The 24,663-nt window shown below is 50.4% G+C and overlaps 3 protein-coding genes across 5 annotated transcripts in view; 2 read left to right on the top strand and 1 right to left on the bottom strand.

The window, feature by feature from the left end:
* Positions 1-298: 298 nt before the first annotated feature.
* Positions 299-24,663, top strand: kl (klotho). Of its 3 annotated transcripts, XR_003977345.1 has the most exons (14): positions 299-1,196; positions 1,538-1,968; positions 2,252-2,331; positions 2,595-2,757; positions 3,161-3,266; positions 4,744-4,893; positions 5,993-6,228; positions 6,889-7,084; positions 7,535-7,713; positions 8,167-8,274; positions 9,102-9,207; positions 9,704-9,830; positions 11,339-11,763; positions 24,637-24,663. XR_003977345.1 is itself a non-coding variant. In XM_030361377.1 (13 exons), exons 1-13 carry the CDS (start codon positions 468-470, stop codon positions 11,671-11,673), a joined length of 2,946 nt encoding a protein of 981 aa, XP_030217237.1. In that variant the 5' UTR covers positions 299-467; the 3' UTR covers positions 11,674-12,539. The 3 variants fall into 3 exon arrangements, 2 of the variants coding, with proteins under 2 accessions (XP_030217237.1, XP_030217238.1); XM_030361377.1 differs by lacking the exon at positions 24,637-24,663 and having other exon boundaries at positions 11,339-12,539; XM_030361378.1 differs by lacking the exons at positions 4,744-4,893; positions 24,637-24,663 and having other exon boundaries at positions 11,339-12,539.
* On the bottom strand, positions 12,703-16,694 carry rfc3 (replication factor C (activator 1) 3). The gene is made up of 9 exons (XM_030361379.1): positions 16,481-16,694; positions 16,159-16,296; positions 15,937-16,004; positions 15,556-15,653; positions 15,154-15,335; positions 14,590-14,726; positions 13,698-13,796; positions 13,449-13,518; positions 12,703-13,089 (listed from the first exon to the last, which is right to left on the bottom strand). Exons 1-9 carry the CDS (start codon positions 16,565-16,567, stop codon positions 12,898-12,900), a joined length of 1,071 nt encoding a protein of 356 aa, XP_030217239.1. The 5' UTR covers positions 16,568-16,694; the 3' UTR covers positions 12,703-12,897.
* The window catches only part of LOC115547274 (stAR-related lipid transfer protein 13), a 64,361-nt gene continuing 60,978 nt past the window's right edge, over positions 21,281-24,663 (top strand). The window contains exon 1 of the mRNA XM_030361368.1: positions 21,281-22,356. Coding sequence (XP_030217228.1) covers positions 21,415-22,356 — 942 coding nt within the window. The 5' untranslated portion in view covers positions 21,281-21,414. The remainder of the gene's footprint in view (positions 22,357-24,663) is intronic.

Genomic DNA, 24,663 nt, shown 5'->3' with positions numbered 1-24,663 from the left:
GAAAACTGCATGGAGTTGACTTTTAGCCGCGACTGCTGAGTCTGCGTAAAGTGTGTGGATGCGGGGGAGAGAGGAGGGATGGGTTTGGCAATTACACTTGTCAAAATATTATTCGAAGTCGATGTATAGTTGGAATGGCCACAATAAAATCCCAATTTCACTTTGATCTCGTGTGAGCCATGTCTTTCCTTCCAGACAGAAGGGTGATCGAGGGCCCCTTAGGGTTACGCAGTGCTGTCCGCAGAGCGCCGTGCGTCAAGGGCCTTGGGTAATCATTAATAGATTTGCTCTGGGCTCTGGAGAGGCCTGCCTGTGTGCATGGGGCCACAGGTGGACGGCGCGCAGTGGGGAGCGTTCAAGCATGGTTAAGTAAAGAGCGAAAAAAACATAGTCGCTCTTCAATGGCTACTTCATAGAGTAGATTTTAAATGTACAATAAACGGTAAAGGTAACAAAAGAAAGGCACCATGTGTGTCGTGTTCGGCCTCGTGACGTTGCTTCTCTTTACCTCCGAGTGGGACGACGCGCTGGCGAAGCCAAAAGACGGGCTGAGGACCTGGGGGAGATTCGCCAAGCTGCCCTACCCGGGGGACAAGGCTCTCCTCTATGACACCTTCCCGGGAGACTTCATGTGGGCCGTGGGAACCGCCGCCTACCAGGTCGAGGGCGCCTTTGACCGGGACGGCAAGGGGCTCTCTATATGGGACACTTTTACGCGCGGTGGGACCCGCATGATGACCGGGGACGTGGGCAGCGACAGCTACCACAACATCAACGCAGACGTCCGCGCCATCAAGCAGCTGGGGGTCAGCCACTACAGGTTCTCTCTCTCCTGGCCCCGGATCTTCCCCAACGGGACCCGGGGCAGCTACAACGCGGCGGGGGCCAACTATTACCGGACCCTGATCAGGAAGCTGAAGGAGGCGCGGGTGGAGCCGGTGGTCACCCTGTACCACTGGGACCTGCCGGACGCCCTGCAGCAGGCGTTCGGCGGCTGGGGCAGTCGCCGGATCGTGGAGCTTTTCAAAGATTACGCGGACTTTTGTTTCCTGACGTTTGGCGATGACGTCAAGTACTGGATCACCATTGATAACCCGTTCGTGGTGGCCTGGCACGGGTACGGGACCGGCGTGGTCGCACCCGGCATCAAGAATGACCCTGACCTCCCGTTCCGAGTGGGACACAATCTCATCAAGGTACAGACTCATTAAACTCTTAGTCTGTAGGTCACTGCTTTTTTGCGAATTCGTTTTTCCTTTTAGCGATAATAATGCCAACCAATCTGTTAAAATTATTTAAAAAAAGATTAGTATGATTATGGTAAATATTAGTATTTATTCATTGAGTATAGTGATTATAAGGGTTATATATTCAGGTTTCCGAGGCACTTGCTCTAAATTGAATAGTTATTATCTCAGTCATAATGATGAGTTGTCTTGGAATTCGACCTACTCTATCCCTTTCTCCGTCCCTCCCTTCCTCCCCTCCCTCCCCCCCTCCCTCCCTCCCCCCTCCTCCCCTCGGGTCCCGGTCCCAGGCCCACGCGGCCGCCTGGCACCTCTACCACCGCTTCTACCGCTCGCGGCAGCGCGGCAAGCTGTCCATGGCGCTGGCCTCCCACTGGATCAAGCCCAGCCGCACGCGCCGTCAGAACCTCCACGAGTGCCAGTGCTCCCTGGACCACGTGCTGGGCTGGTTCGCCCGGCCGCTCTTCGTGGACGGGGACTACCCTCCCTGCATGAGAGACCGGCTGGGCCCCCGGCTGCCCGCCTTCACGCGCGAGGAGAGGGAGGAGGTGCGCGGCACGGCGGACTTCTTCGCGCTGTCGCACGGCGCCTCGCTCAGCTTCCACCTCATCAACGACAGCCTGAAGTTCGGCCAGAAGGAGGACCTGGACCTGAGGATGCTGCTGTACTGGGTGAACGCAGAGTACAACCGGCCCCCCATCCTGGTGGTCCAGAGTGGCTGGTATGGGGGGGGGGGCTGGGTCTGCCCCCATTCTGGGGATGAGGGAGGAGGATGGGCTGAAGAGGGAGCAGAGAGGGGCTTTGTTCTGGAACACATTGATGTTTGTTTTGAAGCTGGTGTCACGTGTGAGGAGATACTGGAGAGATCTGCTGCTGCTTCTGCTGCTGCTTCTGCTGCTGTTGTTTCGTTCTCAAGAGGCCCTGAGTAACAACCTTGAGTTTCCCCCTCGATCCGCGCCCGCTCCTCAATGATCTCCGTCTCTCTCTGCCGGTTCCTCCCGCAGGTACGTCCTGGGCAACACCAACACGGAGGACCCCAAGCACATGTACTACCTCAAGAGGTTCATCGTAGAGACCCTGAAATGTAAGGCAGCTCCTGAATGGTGTTTTCTCATCGTTTCTTACTGTTAAGATATATCCTTCATGTAGGCCTGTATCTCCTCAATATTCTATATCATCTAAATGTTTCCATATATGATAATGTAGGCCTTCTATTTCTCCATAATACTTCATATCAGCTCAATGTTTGCATTTATCCGGAAGTAGGCCTGCTATATGTCCTCCATTGTTTATTTCATCTAAATCCATCTGTGTTGTTGTTGTTGTTGACTCTCTTTGGGCCAATAGCCATCAGCCTGGACCGGGTGAACGTGATTGGCTACACGGCGTGGTCTCTGATGGACGGCTTCGAGTGGCACCGGGAGTACGGGATTCGTACCGGCCTTTACCACGTGGACTTCCAAACCTCGGGCATGAAGAGGGAGCCCAAGACCTCAGCCACCTTCTACAGGTGACCCCCCCCTCCCCAAACCCCCCAAACCCCATTAAACCTACCTGAAGGTTTCCGTGAGCAAGACCTCAAGCTCCCTATCCGATCATGTTGTAATGCAGGTTCGTGTTCATAGAATTGTGAGGATTTGAATGCTGCCAATGAGGAAGAATTTTAAGGGAATTCAAAAAACATTCAAATTGAACATTTCTGTTTCTAAAAAACTGAAATGCTGAACCGGATATTTTCTAATTCAAGCGCATGTGACTAAATACATGCTAAAAGTGACAATAACAAAGGCTTGTCATGTGCTCCAAATGTCATATCATTTAGTTCATGTAATCCAATATAATATAAATATACACTTGGAGCTATCTATAACGTACTGTATCTTTATTGTTGTGTCTGTGGTTTGTCTCTGCAGGGCCTTAATCCAGAAGAACGGCTTCCCAGAGCTGCCAGAGAACCGCCCTGCCCAGGGCTTCTTCCCCTGTGACTTCGCCTGGGGCGTCTCCGCTAACTCCATACAGGTAGGGGTGTGTGTGTGTGTGTGTGTGTGTGTGTGTGTGTGTGTGTGTGTGTGTCTCTGGTTGCCTGCCTGCCTGTCTGTCTGTCTGCGTGTGTCTGTCTGTCTGCGTGTGTCTCTAGGTCTCTGTCTGTCTGTGTGTGCGTGGGTGTCTCTGTGAGTGTGTGTATTTTCCTATAAAATGTGCAATACAGTGTGACCATTCTGCACAGCTCTACCAATAACATTATGGTATTATGAGGTACATGAAGTGTGCAGGTATTAAACATACTGTACAAAAAAGAGTACGAACACAGCACGATTAGTTGCTCATTACATTTCCAGGTTAAGAAAACATTAACCTAAGATCATTGAAGCGGCACAAGATATTTATCCATCACTCCAGAGAGGCGAGCTTATGATGCAAGTAAATTATTTAAGACCCCTGACTCTGTCCTAAAAATATCAATCAAATCAATAGTTCACGTCTGCATAAAATGAACAGACCTTTCCGTAACATTAAGGAATTCCAATCTGTCCGCTTCCAACTCAGCATCCTCCCATCATTTAGATAAAAGATCATTAAAACCCGGTTAGTGATTGTTGCTGTAGACGCTGTTATTGTTTTCATCCGCGCAGCCCTCATGTTAAAGTCCAGCTCAGACGGGGGCCATTAGGGAGACGCTGGTCCTAATCATAAACCAAACAAACGGAGGCGCTCTGTTTGCGGAGCCTGATAACACCGGACCCAGGATCACCCCTCTATAAGCGGGCCCCAGCTGGCCCCATGGTTTATGTTGTGCTGTGTGCACTGAGGAGGCTCGAACCATTAAAGACACAGCAGCCACGGTGGGGAAGGAGTGACGGGGCAGCTCCACAGATCTGGGTTTGATTCCCTGCTTGGTTTTTCTGAAGTTCCCCTTTTTCGGTTGGCTCAGCTCAGGAGGTAGAGCGGGTTGACTTGTAACCGAAAGGCTGCTAGTTCGATCCCCGTCTCCCCCTATCCGAGTGTCGAGGGGACCCTGAGAGAGTCACACCTCCCCCTGACTGCTCTTGACGAGCTGGCTGTCGCCTTGCATGGTGGACTCTGCCGCCGGTGTGCTAATGTGTGCGTGAACCATTGCAAGTCGCTTTGGATAAAAGCCTCGGTGAAGGATCTTCACTGAGGCTGTAGTCATCGTGCGGGGGTTGGTGTGTTCCACCGCGATGTTGATTGTTAGCGGTAGCATCTTGGGATGCTAGTTGAAATGCTATCAGGTGAACGCGTCGTCAGAGGTGGAAGGGTTAATCTGTCAACGAGTTCCATTCATAATGACCTCCTTCTCTATTGGCTGCTCCTTAATCGCAATTGGCCACGCCTTAATCTCTATTGGCCAGGCCTTAATCCCTATTGGCCTCTCCTTAATCTCTATTGGTCAGCAGTATGACGGACAGACACACCCAGAGCTGCTGGGAGGGGCTGGTGGGATCTGGCGTGTGATTGGTTGTCTTTGCTCGTCCAGGTGGAGACCACGCCCACCCAGTTCGTGGACCCCAGTGTGTACCTGTGGAACCGCTCGAGTGACGGCGAGCTGAAGAGGCTGGTGGGCTTCAGCGCGCTGCCCCTCGACCGAGCCACGCACTGCGCTAACTACGCCACCGTTCGCCAGCAGGTCTGTCACTCTGCTCCCTCCAGGGGGAGTTCCTTAATCCCTCGACCAATCAGAAGGCGGAGACCGCTGCGGCAGTCAATGAGATGGAAAGACCTGCCGTTTTTCTATTTTTTTTCTGAAGCATGAAGATCAGTAGTATATGATTTAGAGGACTATCTCTATATTTATTTCACAAAGCACCAATCAGTACAGGGCACGATAGTAAATCAAAATGTGTTCTTATGAAAAAGTTAGACAATTTAAATTAAGAACAAGATCAGACAACTAGGTAAAAAACGAACAAACATGGGACCAGAAGTAGTTGAAGACGAGCAGGGACCGAAAAATATGCAGATAGTTGTCACATTGTTTTTGATACAATCCAATGTACAACGCAAACCCAGATGGGCTACGGACCGCCCCTCACATCCCCCCCTCTCTACCTCCCTCCTCCCTCCTCCCTCCTCTCCCCTCTCCCCTCTCCCCTCTCCCCTCTCCCCTCTCTCCTCTCTCCTCCCTCCTCTCTCCTCTCTCCTCCGTCCTCCCTCCTCCCTCCTCTCCCCTCTCTCCTCCCCCCTCTCTCCTCCCCCCTCTCTCCTCCCTCCTCCCTAACCCTCCTCTCTCCTCCCTCCTCTCTCCTCCCTCCTCTCTCCTCCCTCCTCTCTCCCCTCTCCCCTCTCTACCTCCCTCCTCTCCCCTCTCCCCTCTCCCCTCTCTCCTCCCTCCTCTCTCCTCCCTCCTCTCTCCCCTCTCCCCTCTCTACCTCCCTCCTCTCCCCTCTCCCCTCTCTCCTCCCTCCTCCCTCCTCTCCCCTCTCTCCTCTCTCCTCCCTCCTCTCTCTCCTCTCCCCTCTCTCCTCCCTCCTCCCTCCTCTCTCCTCTCTCCCCTCTCCCCTCTCCCCTCTCCCCTCTCTCCTCTCTCCTCCCTCCTCTCTCCTCTCCCCTCTCCCCTCTCCCCTCTCCCCTCTCCCCTCCCTCCTCTCTCTTCCCCCCTCTCCCCTCCCTCCTCTCTCCTCCCTCCTCTCTCCTCTCCCCTCTCTCCTCCCTCCTCTCTCCTCTCCCCTCTCTCCTCTCTCCTCCCTCCTCTCTCCTCTCCCCTCTCTCCTCCCTCCTCCCTCCAGGTGAACGAGATCCGGCAGGTGGGCGTCAGCCACTTCCACTTCTCCCTGAACTGGTCGGCGCTGGTCCCCTCGGGCGACGTGAGCCGGCCCAACGCCTCGCTGCTGCGCTACTACCGCTGCTTCAGCCAGCAGCTGCTGCGGGCCAACGTCACGCCCGTCATCACCCTGTGGCACCACACCAGTGACACGGCGAGCCTCCCCGCACCCCTCCACACCTCCAACAAGTGGCTCAACAGGTGAGGGGGGGGGGGAGGGGGGGAGGGAGAGGGGGGAGAGAGGGGGAGGGGGGGAGAGAGAGAGGGAGACACGCCCACCCTGCCCGACCCCCTCCACACCAACAACAAGTGGCTCAACTGGTGAGGGAGGGGGAGAGGGGGGGAGAGAGAGGGGAGGAGAGAGAGGGGAGGAGAGGGATGGGAGGGGGAGAGAGGGAGGGGAGGGAGGGGGAGAGAGGGAGGGGAGGGGGAGACACACCCAGCCTACCCACCCCCTCCCCCCCCCCCCACACCTCCAACAAGTGGCTCAACAGGTGAGGAAGGGGGGGAGGGGGAGGGAAGGAAGAGGGGGAGGAGAGGGGGGCAGGGGGGGAAAGAGGGAGGGAGGGAGGGAGGGAGGGAGGGAGGGGGAGACACACCCAGCCTGCCCACCCCCCTTAACACCTACAAGTGTCTCAACAGGTGAGGGAGGGGGAGAGGGGGGAGGGGGGGGGGGGGGGGGGGGGATGGAGAGAGCGAGAGGGGGACTTAAAAGAAAAAAAAGAAGAAAAGTTCCCCGCAAGCCGAAAACGACAAAGCAGCCCCTCAGTGGCCTGTCTGCAGCCCGGGGGGTTAAGGGTCCAGGGGTCGAGGGTTAAAGCGCGTAGGGGGTTAAAGGTCGTCTCCTTCCTCTCCCCCCAGGGAGGCGCCTGACCTGTTCGAGGCGTACGCCCGGCTCTGCTACCGGGAGCTGGGCGAGCACGTGAAGCTGTGGATCACGCTGAACGAGCCCAACGACGAGACGGTGGGCTACCAGGAGGGCCACCAGATGCTGCGGGCCCACGCCCTGGCCTGGCACGCCTACCACCGCCACTTCAGGCACACGCAGGGCGGCCAGGTGGGTCAGGGCCCGCCGCTGGACCCCCGCCGCTGAGGCTGCTTTGGTGGATGGTTTTATTAGTGGTGACGAATGACATGTGACAGCTTTATGCAGCTATTTGAGTGATGATTACAAGTGAGGCTATTTCTGAATGCAACCTTACCTTAATGATGATTAGATTGATTGATTTAAACTATAAATGACTCCTAATAAATCTTTTCAGGATATTGAGTCCACCCTCACACACACTGACTCGCTCGCTCACTCACTGACTCACTAACTCACTAACACACACACACACACACTCAACATTTTGCATGCATTAATCTGCTGCGCATGCATGCACAGCAGATTAACTTTGTGTGTGTGTTCATGCATGCATGTGTGCACGTTATTGTGCGTCGTGTGTGTGTGCGTGTGTCTGTGTGTGTGTGTGTGTGTGTGCGTGTGTGTGCGCGTGTGTGTCAGGTGTCCCTAGCCCTGCAGATGGACTGGGTGGAGCCGGCCTTCTCGTTCCGGCGGGAGGACGTTGAGCCGGCCAAGCGGGTGCTGGACTTCCGCGTGGGCTGGTTTGCCGAGCCCATCTTCGGGAAGGGGGACTACCCCGTTGGGATGAGGAACTGGCTGCGGCAGCTCAACTCCCTGGAGTAACACGTCTCACCGTCGTCTCAACCCGTGTTTTAATGTCTCTACACTGCAGTCGACTTATTAGCGGGAATGTTTTGGAAGCCGAAACGTTCCCGCTAATAAGTCGACTGCAGTGTGTAAAACTGCTGACTCCTGGGAGTTATTCCAATTAATCACACTACCGATACACCCTAGAGCGCTGGTTTTGAATGTGGGGGTCACTCCAATTCAACTTGTTTCAACTTCAAAATGACTCTCGGGGTAGCCACTGCTCCAAACCCTAACCCTACAATATAAATTGTTATTTCTTGTGGGCTTCCATTAAGCGAGTCCTTTTACAAGACCTAACCTCAATTTAGTTATCATCAGAAGTTAAAGGTGTTCAAAGTATGAGCATTTACTTTTCTCTCAAGAAGCCCCAGCTGTTACAGCTTGGGTATGACGTGTCCTGTTGTTGCCTTTTTTGTCACCAGTCTTCCGGTGTTCAACGAAGAGGACCGGCAGCTGGTCAAGGGCACGTTTGACTTCTTTGCCATCAGCCACTTCAGCACGGACCTGGTCACCCACGCCAAGGAAGACTCGTAGGAGAACGCACACGCTCTCTATTCATGCTACCGTTCCCCCACGAAACACACTAAACTAAGGCATCCTTTGCCGGGAATGTTAGATGGTGCTAGAACATCACAAAATGGTAGATGTGTTAGTGGTGTTACAAGCAGTAGTTGACATTTGTCTGCTTGTAACGACACCAACGCATCTACCATCTTTTTTTTACCAATTTTTTTTTTGTTGCTCAAGGGCTTTAAACTCTTAACTTTTTACTTCTACTCCACTCCTCTTTTCTTTTCTCCTCTCTTCCCTTCTCCTCTCTACTCCTGCGCTCCTCTCTTCTCTTCTCCTATCCTCTCCCCTCCTTACCTCTCCTCCTCTCTCCTCTCCTCGTCTTCTCTTATCTACTCTCCTCTCTTCCCCTATCCCCTCTTTCCTCTACTCCTCTCTCCTCCCCTCTCTCCTCTCCTCTCCTCCCCTCTCTCCTCTCTCCTCACCCCAATCCCCTCTTTCCTCTCTCCTCCCCTCCCCTTCCCCTCGCTCTCCTCTGCTCCCCCCCCCCTCTCATCTCCCCTCCCCTCTCCTTTCCCCTCCCCTCTCTCCTCCCCTCCCCTCCCCTCTCCTCTCTCCTCCACCCCTCTCCCCTCCCCCCTCCCCTCTCTCCTCTCCTCCCCTCTCTCATCTCTCCTCCCCTCTCCCATCTCTCCTCTCCCCTCTCCTCTCCCCTCCCCTCCCCTCCCCTCCCCTCCCCTCCCCTCCTCTCCCATCTCCCCCTCCCCCCCTCCCCTCTCTCCTCTCCCCTCTCCCCACTCTCCTCTCCCCTCACCCCCCCTCCCCTCCCCCCTCCTCTCCTATGCAGGTACACCTACATCCCCATGCTGGAGGTCCAGTACATGATAGACACCACCTGGATCATGTCCCCCAGACCTGTGGTCCCCTGGGGGCTGAGGAAGGCCCTCAACTGGGTGAGAGGACCAGTGCACACACACACACACACACACACAGACAGACACAGACACAGACACACACACACACACACACACACACACACACAAATACACTTACAGACCATAAATACACGAACACTTACACACAGACAAATACACACACACACACGTGCGACACACACTTGCACACACAGAAATACACACATACTTACACACACACAAATACACACACACAAATGCACAGATACACTCACACACGTTCTCAAGTACGTCCACAAGGTCACTTATCTGCTCTTGAATCACAAATTCCACAAACACTATTTGAAGAATTAGTAGTATTGGATAAAATGATTTTTTTAGGGGGTCATGTTTGTGAAATGGGTTAACTTCACACGACAAGGGGTGACTTTTTGCAATTCTAACTACTCGTTTGTATTCTGTAGTCACATGACCGTCCGTGGTGATCACATGACTACCCTGCCAATCTGGTCACATGACTCCTCTTCCTCTCCAGGTGAAGGAGCACTACAGCGACGTGCCCATCTACGTGATGGCCAACGGGGTCCAGGAAGACCCCGCCCGCTTCAAGGACAGCCTGCGCGTCTACTACCTGTACAACTACATCAACGAGGCCCTGAAAGGTGAGGCTCCGCCCACACGTCGCCGTGGCAACCCCCCCGCCCAGCCCAGAAGGCACTGCTCAACATAGGATAGTAAATGTGGGATCCGGTTCTCCCGACTTAAGGTGAAACAGCCAAAACCGGAGATCTAATGCCGGATATGTTTCGACTTATTAGGAATTCGTGGTTACCAACTGGAAAATTCTATAAAATGTTAATTTGTTTTTCATGGTATGAAATATTGAATGAATGCGTTCTATTCCCTATAATTCAATATTCAACAGGATTTCCACCTGAGCGTTTTCTGCCCATCAACCGTCTATTTCCGTGCTCCAGTGGGTCAGAAGTGTCATGTTTTAACCTGTTTCCTAGAGCCGTCTACTCTGTGTCCTGTACGGATTAATCATTAGACAGGAGGTTCAGCTCAGCGACCCCAGAGCAGGCTGTCAGCTGACCGACAAAGCCGCGCATTAAAACACATGGACCTGTTCAAGCTTGAGTTCTCTGGTCCACATGCCTGGCGTTTACATGTGGCTGTCGTTCACCGCAGGGAAACGTGTGACGGGTTTCTAACATAGACCTCTTCTGGGTAATGTGATCCCACGCCTTTCCCTCCCACTGTTCACTTTGACCTGGTGACACTGTTGTGGTTGTTGCTGTTTATGTGCAGAAACACGGTCACAGTTCACAGAGAAAGTTTGTTGTCATGTTTTCATGACCCCCTTTCTACAGATTTACATTTACATTTTAGGCATTTTTAGGGACGCTTTTATCCAAAGCGACGTACAATAAGTATAGATATATAGATGGATACATCATTTATTAAGCCCGAGGGAAATTCAAATATATTTGTCAGAAGAAAGAAAAACAGCAATATATTGCTGTCGGTACAGTAAAGATGTTCATAGAAACAAGTGCCAAGCACTAACAATTGCTAGGTTACAGGTATGTATTGAACATATTATAATTCAATACAATCCCTCAATAGAAATGTGTTCATGAACTGACTCCCTGAAACGCTATTTGAGTTCCTTTCGTGTTTGACATGGTTGTAATGTTTGGCCTTGAAGAGAATGTAGACAGCTGGTTATGATCATGCTTCCACACGTTATGTAGTGTGAAGTATTTATGAGCGGAAGTGAATCAAAACGTGCAAAATATTACCAGCAGCAGCCACACGACAAGGTTGCTTCTCTGGTGCAACTGAGAGGCCTTTTCCACTTGGAAGAGAATGGAAAACACTCGACCTAAGACACAGCACCATCTCTGGTCAAACTGAAGTACTGCAAGCACAAACTGAATATTTAGAACCAATCAGCAACCGCAAATTGACCACTTGTTGTTTTTTGAGGTTCCTGGGGCTTAATTTTAGTGGCGGTTTAGTTACAATTATGGAGAATAGTATGTGCTGTAATGTGAGCGCATCAAATGATGTTCCGTCACTGTCTATAGACAAAAAGGTAATGTAACCTAATCCATCTCCTTCCGTTTGTTTATTTCCCGCGCCTCTCCGGTTGTATCGCGTCCAGCCTCCACGCTGGACGGGGTGAACCTGAAGGGGTACTTCGCCTACGCGCTGAGCGACATGCGGGACCCGGGCTTCGGACTGTACGGCCAGGTCCACGACGAGGTTATCGTCAAAGCGTCGCTCTCCAACTACCGCAACATCATCGAGCACAACGGCTTCCCCGTGGCGGGGTTGCCCGCCCAGCAGTGCCCCCGGGACCCGTTGCCCTGCCTGGACTGCCAGCTGCTGACCCGGAGGCCTCTGCTGGGGTTTCTCACGCTGCTGGGCTCCGGGTTCCTCATCACGCTGGGACTCATTATTTATTACGCGGCGAAGAGACGCACCGAGTGTTACTGACGGCGCTGGGCTGTAGTTAAACGCTTTGGTTTTGTTTTAAGGTCTGGGTTTGGCTGTTGTGTGAGGATGTGTGTCTGATCGCTACTGTGGGTGCGTGTATGACTGGCTGCTGAAGTTAACTTTGGTTTTAGACGATTAAATGTAAATGAAAAGACTTGATATTCATAACAGCATTTATATTGGAGTTCATTAGCTTGGATACGGTAAACTATGTCATAGGGAGGAGGTTAGGCTAATTATGCCACCAGGTGTGCGCGACGCGTGATTAGCCATTTAAAGCTGTTTAAAAATCTGCCGTTACCTCTGGTTCAGTTACATCACAAGTGCGCGTGTCCACCTAGATGTAGGACGGGCCGTAGCAAATGTTGCTTATCTCTCCATCGTACATCTAGGTGGACACGCCCACTTGTGATGTCACTAAAACACAGGGAAAAGGTCTAATGTCTAATCACACTCACCTGGTGGCCTAATATCACGTTTAACGTATGGCTAACCTACTGGTATAACGGCACTCAGAAAACAGGAGACGGTCAAGATTACACTTTGCTTTTTACACGTTCTATTGTGTAGCAAAGTCACCTTATAAAGGAAACCATTGATCCTCCAATATGTATTGAAGAATCTGACAAGTTAATGTTGTTTTGGTAGCCCATATGTATTTAACCCTTACAATTTCCCCTATCTATATATAGCTTACTGTAATGGAATACAGACTACTTATATATGTACATTAATAATTTCGACTATGTGACATTGTGTATAGAATGCGTTTTTCTATTCTTTGTGCTTGAGTGCACCTCTGCAAAATATTGCCTTCTACAAAACTCTGCCAACCATGCACTATTAAATGTAAACTCAATAATCTGCATTGGGGAAATTAATCTCATAATGCACCATAATGGTACTGTACAATCACTTCTACCACTCATGGGATTTCCATAAAAAAATATGAACCAATTATAAAGTTAGAGGGAACTCATCATGCCCCTATCATTAAATGTCATGCCTGCATAATAAATCAAAATAATGTACAAATAACGTAACATTTATTTCAGTGAAATATTATCAGCCACGATACCAAGACCGCGACTTATCCGCCCTCCAAGTGCTGCACAGAGACGTCATCCCTCCTCCTCATCATCATCATCCACCTCCTCAGTTTGTCAAAGGCTCCCCCTTCAAGTTCTCCCTGGTCCTCCCCTCCTCCTCCCCCCCCCCGTCCCTCTAGAACATGAGTCCGTCCAGGCCGTCCTCCATGAACTTCTTGTAGATGGCCATGAACTTGGCGGTGAAGGCCTCCAGGTGGTAGATGGCCTTGTTGCCCAGCTGCAGCCGGTGCTCGTAGTAGGCCGCGATGTGGGTCACCTCCGTCTTCAGCTGCCCGTCGCAGTTGCTCAGCAGCTCGGCCACCAGACCCTGAAACGCCCCCGGACCGGAGGTTAGTGCCCGCTTAGAGGTGGGGGACACGGGGGAGAGTCCACAGGGACCATGGCCTGACGCCGGTGGGCGTTGAGGTCAGTGGGGTAGAGGACCGCTAAAGTCAAGAGGTGTGAACAGAACCCCCGTGAACTGTTCTCTTGCAGTATTTGCCTAGAAAAAATGTGTGTGTGTGTATAAACTTAAAACCATGCCAAGGTAAGATTCTTGCATAACATAACCTGATTGGTGCTTTAACTAGATTACAGTAATCAGAAGCAGTTTTAACCAATAACATTACAATGCCCTAAATAGATGAATGATTTCAAATTCCGTCTGCATGAGGGGGCTTACTGTACCTTCATAATGATCTCAGGAGGGATGCAGTGAGTCAGGAGCTCATAGAGTCTGGCTCGTACTTCCATTAACCTGAAGAACAGAAAAGAAGAAACGGTAAAAAACATTGGCTTGGTCACGACTGTCAAAGGAAGAAATATAAACAGAAACTGGTTCATTCATAATTGTATTCAATTCAGGTTAATCGAATAAAAAAGAAACGGGAACAAAGTCTTCCAGCTAGGATGATTCCCTCGTGGTCGTCTGCTTACCTGGCCGGGCTCTGCTGGCTGACGATGGCATTGGCCGTCTCTCTCAGATACACCTCCCAGTCCGTCTCTGGCACCGCCTGGTCCACCGAGAAGGGATACCTGGAGGACAGGAAGAGAGCATACCAATCAGGAAGAGACCAGACCAATCAGGAAGAGAGCATACCGATCAGGAAGTAAACAGTCCGATCAGGAAGTGAACAGACCGATCAGGAAGTGAACAGACCGATCAGGAAGAGACCAGACCAATCAGGAAGAGACCAGACCAATCAGGAAGAGAGCATACCGATCAGGAAGAGACCATACTGATCAGGAAGTGAACAGACCGATCAGGAAGTGAACAGACCGATCAGGAAGTGAACAGACCAATCAGCCATTGACCCAGTCTTCAAAGTAAGACATCTGTATGCATTACAACACGTTAAAAGTAACGACACTTCGGTCAAAGGGAGCTCCATTCTGTGTCGGGGCTTTAATCAGTATGAACTCCACAGTAACGCGCCCGAACACCTTCTGAAAGAAACTCATCCGAGCGGGTCTTCATTTGGAAAATAAAGTATCAATGAGCAGCCTGTTTCATGGCGTCAGGCTAGCAGTGCAGCGACGCAGAGATACTGTCATCACACCCAAAGACTCGCGCCTCCAGCATCCTTTCACATGCTAATAAAATAATAACTCATTTATACAGGGACACAGCAAAACAAAATGATTCAGGGACAAAAAAGTGGTCCAAGGGTAGCAGAGGATGGCCTCCATTAACTAGAGACAATAGATAGGTGAACACGTACGTTTTCATTGGTTTTTAGAAGTTGGTCTTAGCCGGGGGAGACATGGCGGCTTTGGGTCCTCAGAATATATATATGAAAGAGAGAGAGAGCGAGAGAGAGCGACTTACTGTTGCACTCTGCAGGCCTCGCACATCAGCAGCGCCTTGCGGAGGTTGCGTCCCGAGCGCTCGCTGATCTGCCGGGCGAGCTCCGAGGGCAGGGACAGGCCCTCCTTCTTACACACGGTCGACAGGACGCTGCACACCTGCACCAGCACACAATGTGATGGGGCACAACCACAGGGGAGAGGACAAAACGTATGAAAAGGACGGAGGGTGAATTGTGATCACAGGTGACTGTCAGTGGATAGCATTAATTAATGCTAGGTGAACATTGCTATTGGACTAAATGTCCTTAGATTATCCTTATACATCATAATAAAGTGTTCTCTTTTATCCGTTGTTATTAAGAGCTTCACTAGAGGTACGTCATAAAATAATGTAACATTTATTATAATTTTGTCAATATTGCTAATATGATATATATATTTTTTTTAATTTTGAACATGGGAGTCCAGCAGTTACAGTGCATGTAAAGGAAGCCTCTTTAACATGCACTGTAACTGGCCCACTAAAAGCCTTAAAGGGGCTTCACAGTGAACATCAGTCGGGTCTGCAGCCTGGAGGCGTTACCTCCTCGGTGCTGGGCAGCGGCACTCGCACGCCCAGGCATCGGCTCCTGATTGGCCCGATCACCTTGGAGGTGGAGTTACAGCACAGGATGAGGCGGCAGGTGCCCATGTACTTCTCCATGGTGCGACGCAATGCATGCTGGGCGTCCTTGGTGAGGCGGTCCACCTCGGTCAGCAGCACCACTGAGAGGAGGAACCAGAGACCTGGGGTTAAGATCATACTACTACTACTGATATATCTAATGCACAGACCGGTTAGACATACTTAACTGCGCCACAATTATAAAACGGAATAAAACAAAACTTTTAATCAGTAAATAACTCATTGTCTTTGTTTTTGTACATTCTAGGCCCTGTTCCGGTGTGCCCCGGCCTCTAAAGGCTTGAGACGTTAGCTTCTGACCTTTGAACTCCCTCTGTGTGCTGGACTGGATCTGCTGGGACTGGGCCACCGTCTTGATCAGCTCCTGGATCACCACACGGTCCTGGTTACCGGCATCACTAAGGCAGCACAGAACAGGGCTCGTACATCACAGTGCATCATGGGATTTAGTGTTTGCGATACTCATGGCCATATTGGGGACATATTGAGGACTCAGATCCTTAATCAACCTAAATACACTGTAACCTTGGCTAACGTAACCATTATAAATCAAAACTAACATTCAGTGCTTCCATAATGGAGGTGGTCATTGCGGTACAAGCCCTACAAGTCAACAACACCGAAACATGTAGGAAGCTCAAAGCAATGCTGTGTGTCTTATAGAAGATAACATGTGTGTACCTCGGGTTGACCTCCAAGTGGTAGTTACTGGCTATCGTGTTGATTTCTATTTTCTTCTTCGAGGGCGCCTGTAGACAAGAAATGCAAAGGCAGATGAGTCAAAGAAGGCCACTATCTTCGATCCAAAGTGATCATAAACCAGAGTACAGCATCCGTACCATATCTGACATATCTGGTACATAACATAACACCGTAATAAACTGAGTTGGTCGCTTCTCTTACAACGATGGTCTGGTGCTCGATACGCAGCTTATCCACCCCGGCTCCGTACAGCTCCTTCAGGAGACACATGATGCGGGTCTTCTTTCCTGCGCCCGACGGTCCGTACACCAGGAGATGGGGGAAATCTCCACATTGCACCTGTGCAAACATCGGCAAACTGAATCAAACGACCTATATACACAACGCATACCTACCGAAGTCTTATGCCGAAAGTTACATTTTATATGCGTTTAAAGACACTTGCTGAATCGATCCATCTGGTCAATGTGGGCAGTGTTTAGCCTAGCAAACTAGCCTGTTTCCCGCAGTTTGTTGGACTCACCAGGTTCTTCAGCTGCACTGCTTGTTCTTTATGGTAGTCGAGTTTCCCCAGGGAGGCCGGGCGGTATTTGTCCACCCAAAGACTCATTTCAGTTTTAAACGTGAAGTAAGATTTGTTTACTTCTGAGTGTAGTCTTCTGTTGTTATTCTGTCATAAACTCCCGCGAAGTTTTTCTAGCGCGGGTTGCTGTTTCCGGCTTCCGGTAGAGCTACAGGAGGCTGCGATGGTCAAAAAGAATACGTCCGCGGAATTTTTTTAATGGATTTTCAGTTGAAGGGATGTCAAGTAACGTGGAAAATTAATTAAACTGTTAAACGTATGTAAACTGTGTAATTGCTGGTATTATAACTAATAGCAAATTATTTCCACTTGATTCAAATTAAGTGGGCATCAGCCAGACTCACATAGCCCCCTCCTCTCCCCTCCTCCTCTACTCTCCTCTTTCTCCTTCTCTCCTCTCTCCCCTTCTCTCTTCCCCCCTCCTCTCCTCTCTCCCCCTCTCTCCCCTTCTCTCCTCTCCTCTCTCTTCTCCTCTCTCCCCCCTCCTCTCCTCTCTACTCCTTTCTCCGCCTCTCTCCCCTTCTCTCCTCTCTCCTTTCCCCTCCTCTCCTCTCTCCTCCCAGATTGATGCATTCCAGCTCAGCCTGACAGACACACGCTTCAAGGTAGAAGCTCCACATCCCATAATTGGCTTTTTCTCTGTTGCCAACTGTGATTTCATTCAGGCTCCAGGGCTGGTTGATGATGTGGAAGAATTCCTTTTATTTAATTTATTCATTTTGACATGGTAATGCCGGACATAAAATCGGTCTCAAACGGTTTATCATAATTTCCAACGCTGATAGCCAAGGTTTAAAGTAGGAAAATAATCCATTAATAACCCACGTAAGGCTTCAGGTATTTTGAATGATATTTACAGTTAGAAATCTGCAGATCATTGTGGCTACATGAAGGAGATACAGTACAGTGAACAACATGGAATAACTATGGAAATAGACAAAATGGGGCATATTACAAATATATAGGACTTCTTTATGGTATTTGTACTATGTCTTCATATACATATAGTTAATTAAACTGCAATAACGAATGTTTGCTAGTAAATATTAAATGATCTTGTAAAACATACTTGTAAAATCAAATCCAAAACAGTGTTAACTTGTTTCTGATATACATATTTGCAAAGCAAAGTCTCATTCCCCTGGGCCTGAGTTGGTTTTCAAAGTGAGGATCTGTTATTCATAGTGCTACACACTGGATAGATGCCATGATTAGTAAGACTAGGAAAACTAATAACCAGTGACACACATCCTGATATACCCATTCATCCATGGATCCTGATTGATGCAAGATTTCTAAACACCAACCAAGCTTAAAGTGTTATTGTGATCTTCATGTGGCTTCTCCTCACTTTGCCTGTAATTCCTCCTTTCTTGTGTTCTCCTTGGTAATGCTCACTTGCTCCTTCAACGTTTAACGTGGTTGCCTATAGTTTAGCATCGGAGGAATGCCAGATATACAGAGAGCAGCGTGTTGCGGCAGGTAAGCAGGGCTTGTGTTGAAATATACTGTAGCCCTAACCCTTGCCCTTGTGGTGAATTAATATGGCTTGCTCATCGCGGTGGCTCCGTCTAAGCTTAAAGACTAGAGAGGAATCTATGAGTTGGCAGGTAGTGTCAAGATACAACACAGGATCGCACATATTATTGTACTTATTCACAGCCGTGATTCAGTATTTATCAAGCCGTATATGGGCGCAGATTTACTAAAGAGGTACGGCTATTTATACAAACTATCATATGAGGATGTATGTAAACGTCTGTAGATTTGATAAACATCGGTTACATAAATGATTAAAAAGTATCTGTACTGTAAGTATTGTAGGAACAAAGCAGTGGAAATGTAAAAGCAGAAATGTACGAATGAGTTATGGCCCAAAGAAGTCTTGGACTTGACCTAAGCTGCAGTCCCCTTTGAGGTCCTCAGAGGTCAACAGGTCCAAACATGCAGAGCCCGTCTGAAGGCTCAGGCTGCTGAGAGAGGAGCAACCCTGACCAGAGGTGTTGAAACACACTCAGAGACAGGGGCCGGCCTGAACACTGGACGCTTCGGGATGGGTTCGGGAGGCAAGCCCCGCACAGTACGTTTCTGAGAACCTCTCTGTTGTTCGGGGCAGAGGTGGGAAAAGGTGGGTAAGGGAGGGAGAGAGAGGGAGGGAGGGAGGGAGGGAGGGAGGGAGAGAGACAGAGATCTAAACGGGTTAAGAAGTTCTTTAGAGCATTACCTCATCTGCCGTTGAGGAATGCGCACGTCGTGGCAAACGTCTCTCGCCGTGAGGCAGACTGGTGTGGGGCACCTATGAACCAGTGGAAGACAGGAGGAACCAGTGGAGGAGAGGAGGAACCAGTGGAAGAGAGGAGGAACCAGTGGAAGAGAGGAGGAACGAAGAGGTAGAGGAGGAACCAGTGGAGGAGAGGAGGAACCAGTGGAGGAGAGGAGGAACAAAGAGGTAGAGGAGGAACCAGTGGAAGAGAGGAGGAACGAAGAGGTAGAGGAGGAACCAGTGGAAGAGAGGAGGAACGAAGAGGTAGAGGAGGAACCAGTGGAAGAGAGGAGGAACCAGTGGAGGAGAGGAGGAACCAGTGGAAGGAGAGGAGGAACAAGTGGAGGAGAGGAGGAAACAGTGGAAGAGAGGAGGAACCGGTGGAGGAGAGGAGGAACCAGTGGAAGGAGAGGAGGAACCAGTGGAAGGAGAGGAGGAACGAGGAGGTAGAGGAGGAACCAGTGGAAGGAGAGGAGGAACCAGTGGAAGGAGAGGAGGAACCAGTGGAAGGAGAGGAGGAACCAGTGGAGGAGAGGAGGAACCAGTGGAGGGAGAGGAGGAACCAGTGGAAGGAGAGGAGGAACCAGTGGAGGAGAGGAGGAACCAGTGGAAGGAGAGGAGGAACGAGGAGGTAAAGGAGGAACCAGTGGAAGGAGAGGAGGAACGAGGAGGTAGAGGAGAAGTGGAACTCAGTCTCGAGGTCCTTGTTTAACCGTCCCGTGTACGTCTCTGGGGGGTTCAGGCACTCTGCAATGATCCTCTTCATTTTGTTTTCTGGGGGTATTTTATTGTTTTTCGTATGCCTTTTTTTGCTTATCGTCATTGCCTCAAACACACACAATCAGGGACAGACCGACACTCCAACACACACACACACACAGACCGACACACTGCAACACACAGACACACTCCACACACAAACACACACACACACACACACACACACACACACACGCACACGCGCACGCACGCACGCACGCACGCACGCACGCACGCACGCACGCACACAGCACCTGTCTGCTGCCCTGCCTCCGGGTGTGTTGAGGTAATGTAGGCGGGTAAAACATTCCTGTGACCTTGTTTTTATCCCTCCTCCTCCTCTCAGCTTCAAGTGTAGAGTTGGATTGACTTGAAAGGCTTCCTTTCTTGTTCTTCTGCTGCTGTCCTTGTCACACAACGAGCCCAGACGCAGCTGCACCGCCAGCACCACCAGCTGCACCACCACCACCACCACCACCACCACCACCACCACCACCACCACCACCACCACCAGCAGCAGCCAGCACTCTGTGAATGTAAGGGACTGTCATCTCCTCTACCTCCACACACATCTCATGCGTCAGGAACCTCTGGTATGTCTGATGCTTGCCTCGCACTGATGACTTAGTGAATTCATGAAGTCTTTGGTCCCTGAATGGATTGTTTGCCAAACGGTAGAGCCTAGGTCAAGGTTTTGTCACTAGTTCCTGGTTGATGGTTCTTAATGGCAACCATGTTTGTTGTTTGTTTATTGTTGGGGTTGGTTGTAACGCAAAGGTCGAAGTGATTGTTCATCTTTGTGCGATGTTAAATATAGATTAATGTACACAAGGTATATGCACCTTCAAACAACATGGAACCAAAAACTGTGTCACTAAAGGAAATACTAGCTGAGAACCTATCACCTTTGTCTATGAGCAACATCCACTTCTCCAGAAAAGCGATAGACAATGAAGGTGTTTTGGTTCCCTGGATGAACCGGGCCATGTCTAGACAATTCAACATTGCTTTGATTCAGTCATATTTATTTTGTCTGACAAAACATTTCCCAGATGTTTCTTTAATCAAAACATTTTTGGGGAATTTGTCTCATTGTTTTATTCAACATGGATTGCAAAGCTCCACGTGATATGTCAGAAGCTGTTGAACTATAATGTTATTATTGGCAATACAATTATGTTGCCGAGGTTTGCTTTGTTCGGGTGGGACCTTTGGTATTGCTAAAGCCCAGGTTCAAATAAAGATACTTGTTCTCTAAAAAAGCAAAAAAGCAAACCCTATTCATGGAAATGGGGATCTGAAATTGAATAATAAAAACTTAAGAGTTGAGTTTAACATAATTAAGGCCCGATCCCATTTCCACCCCTTACCCTTTCCCCTTACCCCTCCCCCTTGTTTTGAAGAGGTAAGGGTAAGGGGAAGGGGTAAGGGGTAGAAATGGGAATGGGCCTTAGTCTCCTGTTCTGGGCTGTACAGCATGTTGAGTGAGGATGATAAAGGCTGCGTCATCAGGCCTGGTGCGCCTGCTGCAGTAACGATCTCCTCATCATCACACACAGACACACCCAGATGGGACCTCCAGCGGGGGTGATGGTCAGCCATGCCTTCTTTAAACGTGTGACCCTGGGTCATCTGAATGTCTACGTGAATAATCCATTCTTACCGCCCTCTCTTTCCTTCCTCGTTTCGATCTAGAGACTTCTGTAGAAGCAAGACGTGAGGACCAAACGACTACTTCGGTATTCCCCAAGGCGCCACTTAAAAAAAAATACCCCAAATGTAAGCGTCTAATTATTTCTCCTGACACCCGAAGCCCAAAATAAGAACAACACATCGACGACCGCCGTCCGTGATGGACGAGGGTCCGGTCGGGGTTCTCCCGTCCCAGCCGCCCCCTGGGGGGCTCCCACCCCCTGGTCCCCTGCACGGTTTCCCGCCCCCTCCGACCCCCCTGGAGATCCAGGCCTCCAGAGCCCACGCCAGGGCCCGAACCCTGGCGTGGGACGTCCCGGCGGGACCTGCCGCTGAACCCCCTCAATGGGCTCATTGTGGGGGCCCTCTTGGGGCTCTGTCGTGGTCCAGGAACGGCTGCGCTGGGGCGGGGCCGGCGGACCGCTCCCCTCACTCCTGGGGGAGGAGTGAGGGGGTATGCGGCTCCCATGGGACCCTGAAGCCCAGAGAGAACAGAGACATGCTGAGCCCGGAGCGCGGCCCCGGGGCCCGCCCCGCCTCAGGACCGGAGCCGGAGAATGTAGGGGATCGGGGGCCCGTCCGGACCTCCAACGCACCATCCCCGCTCCGAGGCCCAGGGGCCCAGCCGCAGGGGCCCCCAACCGCTACGACGCCACCACCGCCGGGGTCCAGGAGCCAATCACGCGCGGGCTCCGCCGGCGGGGAAAACCTGAGGGTGGTCAAGCACAAGCCCAGCTTCATCGTGTTCCGGGACTTTGACGCCGACGGCGCCCGGCGCCCGGGCCGCGTCGTCCGACGGGCGGAGTCGGACGCCGGAGGCTCGTCGGCGTCGGCGTCGGCGTCGTCGTCGGCCACCACCGAAGAAGAGGATTGTCGTGACGACCAGGAAAAGGCGGAGGAGGCGGATTTGATCCCTGAGCTGTCGCAGTACGAGGGATTCCCGGTCAGCCGTTGCCGTAGGAACCTGGCCACGAGCAGGAAGTGCTTGAGGAGGAGACGGGACGTCCCGGTGATCAGCTCGGTCGATCCGGTGGCGGCGGTGTCCGCGGACAGTGAGGAGGAGGAGGAGGAAGAGGAGGGAGCTAAGAACAACAATGAACTGGTGAGGAGGAAAATGCACTGTTTATACCTATTACAAGTTTATCGATTAAACAAGATTGACAGACATTGTAAATATGTGCAGATTATTTAGTGACTTTCCATTAGAAACTGACCAAAGCTGAAGTTTGTAAGGTAAAGTCGCTAAATCTGCAAATATTATCATTGGTGGCTGTGATAGGTCCGATTTAAGTGTGACATCACAAATGTGGGTCTCCTCGCCGGTTCAGGTTTTAGGGAAGTAAAGAGAAACCCTCTGTAAGCTTATGAATGCAAAAAGGAAGGCTCTGGTATGAGGTTCTGCACAGAAAGCTACTCTGTATGGGCTAAATACTCCCCATACACCCATTCATACAACACACTCGTTTCATGCAGCAGGGAGTCAGTAAATGAACACTGCAGGTTTCTGCTACGCTTCACTGTAGTGCAATGGTGGCCGTTCTGCCACTAGAGGGCAATATTGTCCAATCATATATTTTTTATGACTATTACTTTAAAACAATGTGTCTATTTATGAATTATATTAATTTGTATCCAATGAATGTTAAATTGTACAAACTACGCTTGTTAGCTAAGGCGCAGCCAATGCTATTTGTATCAGATATGTCTAGCACAAAATTTCCCAATTTAATACAAGACACGAGAAGTTAAATAAAACAAAAAAATGGTGGTACACAAGAAGGAAGAAGATAACAGCATTAGACAGAAAAAGGGCCTCAAGCAGAAAATTCCGCCAAAATGTTTTCCCCCCAACTGGCCCCGCGTGCTGGCCTCGCATCTCCAGCTCCCAGCATGCATTGTGCCAGCGGGTGTCCGTCTGTGCGAGCGCGCTCCTGAGCCGGTCCAACACCTGTCGGTGAGGCCCCTGGCTCCTGGCTCGCGGGGTTGTTTTCCTCCTGCACCCCGCGCTCTCGGCCCGGAATAAAAGGATTAGTTCTCTTTCTGTAGGGCTGGTTCTCAGCGATCTGAGCGAGGAGCTTTCAGAGTCACTTATTGACCGGCCGGAGCTCATTTGAATACCTGTTCGCTCTTGAGAGGCCCCACGTTTTGGTTCTGCATTCCTGGCCCGTCTGGTTTTAACGAAGAGTGTAGCGCCTTAATAATAGTCATACTTAGGATACAAAGTTCATAATCAAAATATTAATTTTAGAATAGGCTACACAGAGAAAGCATTGCTTTTTAATGATGCCATGGGTTGACTTTTTGCTAAATATGTTGAAGGGATAGAAGTAGGATTAAGTGACAAACGAAGACCAGAGGGATAGTTCAGAGTCTACGTCTGTTGGATTTATCTCTTCTTATCTCTTTTTTCTCATCTGTCCACAACCTTCGTCTCGCTAATCCATCATCAGCCGTCTGATCCCAGTATGGCGGCTAACTGAATCCCAGCGCTGGGATTCTCAGTGATTCCCATAGAGATCAGCGTCTAATGAAACACTCTGGAATCTAATACACAAAATGGTACATTAAGCTCTCCCTAGTCTCCGAGTACTTCCAGGACTGAGAGAGATGCTTTAACTTTTAATAAACTTTTGGAGCGCATTTAGAAGCGTGTGTGTATGTGAGCGAGCGCGTGCCTGTATGTGAGCGTGCGCGTGTGCGTATGCGCGTGTGCGCGCGCGCGTGTGCGTCTGCATGTGCATGTTTACGCATGTGCATCTGTTTGTGGGGGTCTGTGTATGATATACTGTACGTACTATAAACGATACATAAACATACACATACAGCACATACAGTTTGTGTATGTGACAAAGTATTGACATTAACAGTTGTGTGTGGATGCGTGTCTGCATTTGTGTGTGTGTGTGTGTGTGTGTGTGTGTGTGTGTGTGTGTGTGGATGCGTGTGTGTGTGTGTGTGTGTGTGTGTGTGTGTGTGTGTGTGTGTGTGTGTGTGTGTGTGTGTCTGCGTGTGTCTGCGTGTGTGTGTGTGTGTGTGTGTGTGTGTGTGTGCGTGTGTGTGTTTCCACTGCCCGGCTGGGTCCCGCTCGGTCGGTGTATAAATAACTCTGGGAGTGCATAGTGGGCCTTCTGTGTGCTACGGCGCTGGAATCTGGAGCCATGGGGCCGGCAGCAGCACACAGGAAGTGGCTCTGCTGCCGGGCGCCCAGTGCCGCCATGTTCGCTTTGAAATGGTCAACAAGATTTTAAGGTTTGGCAATGAGAGTAGACAAAAGAGTGAGTTGTGTGTTTTATGGGTGTCTGAGTGTGTGTGTGTGTGTGTCTGTGTTGAGTGTGTGTGTTTTATGGATGTCTGTGTACGTGTGTGTTTTTGGTGTGTGTGTGTGTGTGTGTGTGTGTGACTGGATGCG

Source organism: Gadus morhua, chromosome 7 (genome assembly GCF_902167405.1).
Source record: "Gadus morhua chromosome 7, gadMor3.0, whole genome shotgun sequence".
NCBI classification, from domain to species: Eukaryota; Metazoa; Chordata; class Actinopteri; order Gadiformes; family Gadidae; genus Gadus; species Gadus morhua.
This window is presented reverse-complemented; position numbering and strand designations above follow the sequence as displayed.